This window comes from Rhinichthys klamathensis, unplaced genomic scaffold (genome assembly GCF_029890125.1).
Source record: "Rhinichthys klamathensis goyatoka isolate OS25496 unplaced genomic scaffold, OSU_Roscu_1.1 h1tg000291l_1, whole genome shotgun sequence".
Lineage (NCBI taxonomy): Eukaryota > Metazoa > Chordata > Actinopteri > Cypriniformes > Leuciscidae > Rhinichthys > Rhinichthys klamathensis.
This window is the reverse complement of record NW_026606810.1, coordinates 138,176-148,406: the sequence shown is the minus strand read 5'-3', so window position 1 is coordinate 148,406 and position 10,231 is coordinate 138,176. Positions and strand designations below refer to the sequence as shown.

At 38.3% G+C, this 10,231-nt stretch overlaps 1 protein-coding gene and 1 long non-coding RNA gene across 3 annotated transcripts; one reads left to right on the top strand and one right to left on the bottom strand.

Moving 5' to 3' along the window:
* The first annotated feature begins 648 nt into the window (after nt 1–648).
* ovgp1 (oviductal glycoprotein 1) lies at nt 649–3,878 on the top strand. 2 transcript variants are annotated; one of them, XM_056269880.1, is made up of 11 exons: nt 649–723; nt 799–822; nt 923–1,127; nt 1,236–1,286; nt 1,467–1,632; nt 2,251–2,375; nt 2,475–2,595; nt 2,695–2,859; nt 2,950–3,066; nt 3,156–3,288; nt 3,371–3,878. In XM_056269880.1, the coding sequence occupies exons 1-11, from the start codon at nt 681–683 to the stop codon at nt 3,706–3,708; spliced, it is 1,488 nt and encodes a 495-aa protein (XP_056125855.1). In that variant the 5' UTR covers nt 649–680; the 3' UTR covers nt 3,709–3,878. The 2 variants fall into 2 exon arrangements, with proteins under 2 accessions (XP_056125855.1, XP_056125856.1); XM_056269881.1 differs by having other exon boundaries at nt 3,374–3,877.
* Nucleotides 3,879–4,431: 553 nt separating this feature from the next.
* On the bottom strand, nt 4,432–4,661 carry LOC130103601 (uncharacterized). The gene is made up of 2 exons (XR_008809382.1): nt 4,590–4,661; nt 4,432–4,478 (listed from the first exon to the last, which is right to left on the bottom strand). It is a non-coding gene; the product is annotated as an uncharacterized LOC130103601 (long non-coding RNA).
* Nucleotides 4,662–10,231: the final 5,570 nt, after the last annotated feature.

Below are 10,231 nucleotides of genomic sequence, written 5' to 3'. Positions count from 1 at the left end.
TACAGCTGTTGGGGATAATGTGATACATCTTTATGGCAAATTTCCACTGGCCTGAAACATATCATGTTTGCGATGACAAATTCTGTGACTTAAGCAACGATACTGTAGTTTAGTGACACTAGTTTTTAGTTTCAGTAAAAGTAATAATGGTACAGAGCTTGAGGTGAACTTGAAAATAGGTCACTTAGGATCTGTTTTTTTATGATAAGGTACAGTAACAAGTATCTGACCAGATAAGATAAGACCGTATTTATGGTGTTTGTGTTTGAATGTGAAGAGCTTTAAATATTAGCACACTTTTATTTAGGCTACTATAAAATGTAGGCCTATTTGTAAGATGTATGCATTCGCATTTTTCCTCACAATCTCAGGTCAATAAAGTAGCACAAAGTTTTCATTGTATTCTCAAGTGTTTTGAATAGCATTCCATTTCAATCTATTGTGAACAGCCTCAAGGGAATGGACATACACACCATGATTCCACCATGAGAGATACACTAAATCTCATTGTGTTTGTCAAAGAAAAAAACTCTTCATTTTAAAAATCTGACAGAAATCCTGTTTTTTTATTGGCCAGAAAAAATCTTAGCTGACATTTAGTGTCATGTTGTGTTTAGCCCTCCCTGTATTTCTCCCCACCCCTTCATGCGGAGTTCCCCATCACTCAAAACTAAAGGGACATGTGCAGCAACAAAATGAACAGGGGAATAACGCATTTAACAGGTATTTTTGTCTTTGATTTCTTAAAATATTTATCTAATGTAAAAGCATCAAATGATCTTATTCCTTTTTTGTCAGGCCTGAATTTGCTCTTTCAGTTCGGTAAGGTGATTTTCAATTCACTGTGTGAAAGATTATTCATTCAAATTACATCACCAAAGAATTACTGCTGACATATTGTATCTTATACTCGGTTTCTCAGTAACCTGTTCAAGACTGGTGTGTTACTTCCCAAACTGGTCTCAGTACAGAGCAGGAACTGCTAGATACCTTCCCGAGAATGTGGACCCGAACTTGTGTACTCATTTGATCTATGCATTTGCCATTATAAACTATGCCAATAACATAGCTGCAAGTGAGTGGAATGATGTGGCCCTTTATTCGACCTTCAATGCACTTAAGAACAAGTATGTTTGTAGCTCATGCTACATGTTTCTAGTCTTATTTATATTTGATTTGTCAAATGTTCTGCTATGTGACAAAGAGCTCATAAAATGTCTGTTTCATTTCTAAAGAAATCCTCAGTTGAAAACCTTGTTGTCTGTCAGGGACCAAGATTCAAGCCAGTAAGTGTTCCTTCTGTGTTTCTGAGTAAAAGTTGCCCTCTACTGGTAACATACCATTTTTATATAAAAGCTTTCTTCTTTTCATTTTCATTCAAAAGGTCAGTTTGCAATTAATCTGAAATATTTGTAAGCCACATTACCAGTTAAATAAGCAGCCATACATTTTCATGTTCACACCAGATTCTCCAATATGTTGTCCAACTGGACAAACCGTCAGACATTCATCAAGTCTTCTATAGAATTTCTGAGGAAGTATAACTTTGATGGGCTGGATTTGGACTGGGAACACAAGGGCACTCCAGAGACGCGTCCGGAAGATAAGTTGAAATTCACTCTTCTGTGCAAGGTTAAGACTAATAATATGTTTTCAAATGGGGTTGCAAGAGTTTTCCAATGGATCATAAGAGGTCAGAGAGACACCTTATCTGTGTAAAATTTTAGTGGTACATAAATGTAACACTAAATTTAACACTATACTGTACAAACATTTGGGGTCAGTAGAATTTTTTTAACGGATTTTGAAGAAAAAAAAGTATCTTATGCTCACCAAGGCTGCATTTATTTGATCAAATACAGTAAAACCTGTAATATTGTGAAATATTATTAAAATTTAAATAACTTTTCTATTTGAATTTTTTCAGGATTATTGGATGAATAGAACGTTTAAAGCATTTGTTTGGAATATAAATCTTTTGTAACATTATAAATGGTCTTTATTGTTACTTTTGATCAATTTAATACATCCTTGATAAATCAAAGTATTAGTATTATCTTTAAAAAAACAAACTTTTGAACGATAGTGTACAAGGATGGAAATCAAACCATAATTGGGCAATTTATTGGCAATTGGCTTTTTAAAATCTTACCAAATGTATTGAGGTTTATGCTTTTAAACAAGCCAAAAATACAACTTGCTAAAGGACTAAATAAAACCCTTTTCCAAAAAACTTTGGTGAAACTTTAGGAACTTCTGGAGGCATTTCTAGCTGAAGGCCAGTCACACAAAGATGCGAGACTGATTCTAACAGCAACTGTTTCAGCACAGAAAGAAGTCATTGAAAGGAGCTACAATATTCAAGAGATCTCAAAGTAAGAACAACATGTCATTCCATGTCTATCCTTTCTTATGATCATTTTAAAAATGGCAGTTGAAAACAGTTTAAAAATGTGGAAACATTTTTTTTCTAGGTATTTGGACTTTATTAGTGTCAAGACATTTGATTTCCATACGTTTAAAGATGGCATTGTGAGACATCACAGTCCTTTGTACAGTGCTGTCCATGACCAGGAAAATATTAACTCAAACACCGTAAGCACAGTGACTGACATTGAGCACATGGGTTTCAAGACAGTGAATAACTTTAATTTGGTACTGTGTGTAGTTTGCATAATTTCATCTTTCATGCAGGATTTTGCCCTACAATACTGGAGATTCCAGGGAGCTCCTGCCAAGAAGTTGTTGATGGGCTTTGCCACATATGGACGTTCCTTCATCCTCACCTCCTCTCCAGCCAATAACTTTGCCTCTCCTGGACCTTATACACAAGAGATGGGCTTGTGGTCTTACTTTGAAGTAAATGGAAACATCATTTCTGGACAGAAACTAACGGCTTGCAAATACTTGTCAGTGATATCAAGTTAAGGAATATTTTCTTTTTTCAAGATATGTCTTTTCCTAAATGGTGGCGTAGTACAGTGGATTGAAGACCAGAAAGTTCCTTTTTCTGTTAAAGGCAGTGACTGGGTGGGATTTGACAATCTAAGGAGCTTTGAGATTAAGGTAAATTTCAATTAAGTCACGTAATACTGTTATGTCTACTTAAAGATTATTTTACATGACAAATAACAGCACTGCCTTGTATTGTTAAGATAAAATACTTACAGGAACATAGCTTTGGAGGTGCGTTTGTATGGGCTCTCGACCTGGATGACTTTTCTGGAAATTTCTGTGGACAAGGCAGTTACCCTTTAGTTAACAACCTGAAGAAATGGTTAATACTTGGTGAGATTTTCATAAATAAATAGATTTTTTTTAATGGTTATTTATGATCAGATTCTGAAATATATTTATTTATTTGCAACAGGAGCCTCCATGGCTACAAGCACCAGCACTCCCAACAGCACTTTTGCAACAGTTGGGAAGGGCTCTTCACCGCCAACATGTGTGAAAACTCTCAGCTCTCTTACAGCACTGGGAAGTCAGTTCTGTACAGATAGATCAGATGGACTTTATCACAGAATGGATTCCCTTAACTCCTTTTATAGCTGTACTGGAGGAATGACAAATATCACGTGGTGCACCCCTGCCGTTTTAAATCATTCTGGGGCAACACGACCATCCCAGATTATCATTTTCATTACATTAGGAAGTGCAAGTCTCCTAACTCTGTGGCATTGGCTTAGGAGTAACGAACTGATTTAATGTAAAAACATGGATGGAAAGACGACTCAGCACAAGTTTTAAAATCTCTATTAGCTTATTGCAGGATACAGCCTGCTATGCATGTTGAGCATTGTTGTGAATGTTACTGGTAAATCTTTTTTTAACTTTTTTTTTAAGTCGGCATGAAACGGAAGTTGCGATAGTAGTTTATTCCCTATTGTGATGTGTATCAGAGTGAAATTTAGGGCGACATTGATTTTGTCCATCTGGAATTGTTGGATGGTTGCTGTTTGCTGTTTGGATGTGAGTGACAGGTTGCTCCGCTTTCACAGTATCATCAAAGAAGAGAAGAGATGCTGCAAGAGGGGAAGCTATTTGGATTATAGATTAAGAGAGCACAGGGGCACATACATTTTTTTTTATATAATGACTGTGCACAGATAAAACATTTATAATAAATACGGCAATATTTCATAAAAAAAAACCAAGAACAGTCAATTTTGATTTCATGGTGACTTAAAAAGTCTGCTTTAAAATGAGCCTAATTTACCTGTGAGCCATTTTAGTCAATAGTAAAGCAACTCCTTTATCATAGAAAAGTGGCTCACTAATTTTTGTTGGATGTAAAAAATGTTTCTAAAACAAAACTGTTTTAGCAAATTGCCTCTACACATGTAATGTGAAACAAAAGATGTACTGTTGCATGTATTTACTGTTTTATTTTTCTTATTAATAATAATTATTATTATTATTATACATTTCATTGTTGGTGTCATTAAAATTATACATTAGTAAGTGAGCAACATTGTCTGTGTATTTTTGGCTATTCCACATTGTGACTGATCTGTGTCAGTTTATAGTCAGTTATAAATAAACCATGCAAAATATTGCTTTTATTCTTTTTATTGGGGCAATTTAACAAAAATAAAAATCCCACAGTATAGGGACTATTCTAGCTAACCTGACTGCAGTAGCCAATCAAGATTGCCGTGTTTTCACATGCGCTTCAGACACTGGTTCATGCGTGTATATGAGGTCAACACTGTAACGAATCACACAATAATAATATACATAAAATGTATTTAAGGGGGCCGGAAGGCCAATTTAGCTCAAAAGGAATGATTCATCGATTTGCAATGAATCTTGACCGAATCACTATGGAACCGAGCAAATGACTCGTTTAGAGTTCATTTGAACGGGCCGTAATTATAACCTTGGCAACAGATATGAATATCCAATCTATAGTGAAACACTATGTATTAGCAAGGTAACTTTAGATCGACAGTACAAGACATTAAATGTGCAAGCACAACACAAGGCAAATATCTTTTCAAATATAATGACGACTTTATTAACTATTCTAAACACATAAAACTAAGGTCTAAACACAATCACACACACACGCATTCATACAAGGCGCAGAGGAAGAGAGAGAGAGTGAGTTTTCACGTGAGATGCACTTTGTAAGACATGACCTGAACGAACCACCAAGCATTAATTTAAACCTTCGTTTCTTAGACAGGTTATTCAATTTACATTTAAAGCACCAGTCAGTTAGAGTCTGGAGTAAGTTACTTGCTTGTCTTTGTGTTGCTCAGGGAGTTCCGTTTTTGCGGTGCTTCGTCAAAGGGGTTTCCCGACCGGGTCCGTGTGGCTGGTTGTCTTTGAAGTGCCTGGATGGAAGTTTCTGAACAGCCGGTCACGTGTGGTTGGCAGGCGAATAAGAGTCTTTACAGTTTGAAGCGCGTTGCAGGAGAGACGTTTAAACGAACTTCGCAGCAACTTAACTTTGAACCGAGACTTTTACGAAAACAAGAAAATAAAGGAAGAAATGAAAGTAAGACGAGTTAGATGGCTTGAATGAGCTGTTTTAACCCCGATCTTGATGGGTTATTTGTCTGCTGGTCTAATTTGGTCTGGTCGATGTAGAAGCGTGCGAACACGCTCTTTGGTGTTTTCAGAGAGAAGCACGAACAGGAACACTCTCTTGCTGTTGCTAGAGAGAGGCGCAAACTTAGTTCAACACCGAACCGAACTCAAAACCCCGAACTGCTCTCTGAACCGAATTTCTTTTTCTAACTCTTACTCTAACTCCTTTGTTCGGGTCTTTAACTTAAAGTTAGTCCGACCTCTTTTGGAGAATTCTGACCAATGAGACAATGGCATCATTGTGGGAGGTGGATCGAGTTCCTAGTTATCGTTATCTGGGATCTGCTTGGGTTCCAGCACTTAGCAGAGAACAAGAGACCCCAGTTTAAACATTATAGATTATTATAATCATACAAAACATTTTACACAGATTTCAAACAAGCCACCTTTTGAATTAAAGACATACGATTCTTTTGATTGGAAGCACGATACTCTTTCATCCATACACACAGTTATATCACAATTACATGATTTATATGTGATCTACGCATAATACAAACATGAATTGTAGGAACAACAAGAATTATGATGTTTGATTAAGTCCACGGAGCATTGTTCTGCGTGAGTTTTAATTGGTTTGATATGTGAAGTCTGTAAGTCTCTCACGTTCCGTGAAAGCGTGGTCTGTTTTACATCGCTGTCCTGCTCAGCAGTGGTGGTGCTGAGGGAGGTCAAAGGTTGTCAGGCCCCTTGGTGGTCAGGCCTGTTTCACCATTTTTGAGCAGCTTTGTCTTGCTTAAGGATGAGACAGTGACAACGTTCTTCCTGTTTAGGCTTATCTCTTGGGCCATAAAAGTCTTCTCTGGGGGGTTTTCTAGACAATTTGGAGCCAGTCTTGTGACTTTGGAATGTGGTATTCAGATCCGAAATGCTGAATCACATTTGAATAAATCCCATGAGAGATTAGAAAGATTAATTCGTGTTTGGTTCATCCTTAAAGTCTCTACAACACTATGCAGATGCAGTGTTGAAGTTCCATTTCAAAATGCGAACTGTACACATTTCTTCTGCTGGACACAAAAGAAATATCCTTTTAAAAAAGTCTCCTGCTATTCCTCGCACAACCGCTATTTTACGGCTCCTGAAAACGTTTTCAATGGGGTCCGCAAGGGAGTTTAAAGGGGTCGAAGGAGGAGTTTAGAAATTAAAATAAAAAAATAATAATAATATAAATTATTATCTCGGCAAATCAGAGTGGCACAGATCATGGTGCTGAGTTGCACTGACTGACTGACTGCACAAAGTTTCCACCTTCTTCTCTCCACCTGCCTCACCTACTGTGAACTTCCAGGCAAAAGTTTGAGAGAGAGCCAAACGAGCATCAGCTGTACAGTAGTCTTGTGATTCTGTGTTGAAGATTTTTGAAGATTTTTATGATGGAAGAGCTAAAACAGCTGTTGGAGGAACGGATTAATCGCCTAGAAGATCTAATCACCAGAGTGCTTCTCCGGTCAGATAATGGGTCCTACTCAGTAAGTGTACCAACAAATGCTAATGCTAATATAGCAAAACATGCTACCATAAGGCCAGAAAGCTTAAGAAAACTGGTGAATAAATCTGAACTACTCCAGAGCGAACGGATGAATGAGACGAGAACGCAGCTCGAAATTCGGGAAAGCGAACGGATGAATGAGACGAGAACGCAGCTCAAAATTCGGGAAAGCGAACGATTTATTGACTCTGTGGCAGCTAATCTAGGGCTTGAGCCACTAGATAACGGACTCACTCAGATTGATATTCAAGAGCTTACCGGTATCTCCAATCTAGACCATTCTGTCACGGACTTGATTGACGTTTTCCCCAGCACATGTGTTGATGTCACTGGTTTGGCCGGGGAGGCTTTCAAATCGAACTTCCCCGGTGGCTCGTCTTGGCACAGGTACGGGGCTAGACCGAAGGCGTCAACTCCAGCAGGGACCTGGTCTGATGTTGTGCGACGCAGGGATAAGTCAAACGGGAAATCAAGAATGAGAGCGCCCGTCCTCAGATCGCCGCCAAAAATCGTGCTACAAAATAGGTACGAACCTTTGACTCAGAATGAAATGTCTATAAATGAACCTAGGGACGCTAACTACAGTACTTGCACAAGGTCCAAACAAAATCTAAGGAATGGCCCTAAAACTATTGATAGTATGGGCGAAAGAAGAAACATTGCTAACCTTACGGATAAGTTAGATACGATCTTGATTGGGGATGATATAACCAAACATATCAGAATGGCAAAGACTGAAAATCTAACAATGCCTGATACATCGGTTAGAGAGCTAACAGAAATGTTGCCAGTTGTTCTCTCCACATATCCAAGCACCATGCAAATTATTATCCACACTGGGTCTTTTGACATTCTACAAAGGAAAACGGGATCTGAGATCCTAAAAAAGGATTTCTCTTTGCTATTGAAGGAAATAATTAATCTCCAACAACAAGTTTTTATCTCAGGTCCCATTCCAACTATGGGAAAAGGAATTGAATCTTTTAGCAGACTCCTCGGGCTGAATACATGGCTGACATCGGCTTGCCTCAACCATGGGATAAGGTTTATTGACAATTTTAATATCTTCTGGAACTGTAAAGACCGTTTTAGATCCGATGGGGTACATCCAAATATCATGGGGTGCCGTTTGCTTGGTGCTAATATACGTCATGATGTTGGGATGCCTTTCTCAAATAAGACATGTAAGAAGGACAGTACTCACAGGCAGATTATCCATTCACTCATCCCAGCTTCTCCAATTACAGACAATCGCTTTCAGAATTTGCCTCGCGCCAAAAAAGGGGCAAAACAACACCCAACTCTCTCACTATCATTTCTACCTCATTCACATCCCCCGCAACTATTACATACACCCTCCTCTCCTTCATTACATCCATCTATGAGGGAGTTAGTTTTAACCAAAGTGAGCAAACCTCGATCTACTCTTTGTCCCTCCCCACCCCGTTTTTTAAAACGAGCGCTTAGACAACTGCCACATCGTCAAGCATCTTGTCCATTAACTATACAGAGCACAAAACACACTAAGTGATGTGTTCCGGGTTCCTGCCATTGTGAAAATAACTTTGCTGATTGTGTTGAGTATAAGCTAGGACCCGGTATTTCTATTCCTGTGATGATTGGAAATAGAATGAATCGTGATGAGCGTGTAACTAATAAAATAAATCAGTCTAATCTGTTAACTGTACCACGCCAACCCACCAGTTTAGGATCCCCCACTATATCTATTAAATTGGCCTTACTTAACATTAGATCCCTTGCCAACAAATCATTCTTGGTAAATGATATTATATCATCCCATAACTTGGATTTTATGTTTCTTACTGAAACATGGCTTACAGAGGACTGTAGTGCTATCCTTAATGAGACAGCTCCTGAAAAATTTGCGTATTTGACTACATGTCGAAATGGTAGGAAAGGAGGAGGGGTGGCTGCCTTATTTAAAGATACATATCAGTGTAAAGAAAATAAATTAGTTCATTTTACTTCGTTTGAATATCTTTGTTTTATATTGAAGGGTACTCCCAAAATTCTGTTTGTAACGATTTATAGACCACCGCGATATTCTGCTAATTTTATTGAAGATTTTGCTGAATTACTCTCTATTATATCGGTTGATTTTAAGTTGTTTATTATTACAGGGGATTTTAATATTCATATAGATAATAGTACAGACAATAATGTCAAAGATTTTTTTGCACTTTTAGACACCTTTGACCTCACTCAACATGTGAAAGAGAGTACACATACTCATGGTCACATTTTAGATCTGGTTATTTCGAAAGGTCTTGATATGTTATCTGTCATGGTTAAGGATTTAGCCCTATCTGATCATTTTTGTGTCTTTTTTGAATTGTCTACTACTTTTAATTTGCCAGTAAACTCTGTTTTTATCAAGAAAAGGTACATTAGTGAAAATACTCATGTTCAGTTTATAGAAGCTATAGCCAGATCTCCAACAATAAGTGCTGAGTCAGTTGATGCACTTCTAGATAATTTTAATGCTAAAATATTGAATGTCATCGATGGTATTGCACCAGTAAAAGTAAAGAGAAATATGAGCAAACAAAAATCACCATGGAGAACTGTCACAGTCTTCGTCTGCACCTGTCTGTCTTAGTCATCTACACTACACTACCCAGAATCCTCCTTGTCTCCACACCTGTACTCACTCCCTCATTATCCACCTGTCCCTCATCATCTGTGTCACCTGTCTTCACCTCGTTAGTGTTCATTTGTCTCTGTATTTAGTTTGCTTCTGTTCATTCAGTCTTTGTCGGTCGTCGTCTATGTATGGTTGTATTAGTGTGAGTTTTGTTTGCCTGCCTGTACCTGTTTTGAGTTAGTTATCAGTAAATGTTTAAATTGGAGCCTTCTTGCCTCAGACTCTTCTTCAACCCGCACCACAACCCTGACAGAACGACCGACCTTTAAAAAACTGAAGATGACCGAGCGGGAGAGAGGACTTCCATTTGCGGGGACCCGGTTGGCCATATTTCGCGGGACCCGTGGAGGCCGCAGTAGAGGAGGTGGTCGTGTAGAAGCCCGACACCACTCTACATTCTGGCCTCTTTTCAACCCTGGGTTGATTATGTCCAGTCCAGGGCTCCATCCGCCACCGTGCCCGTCTAGCCCAGAGCC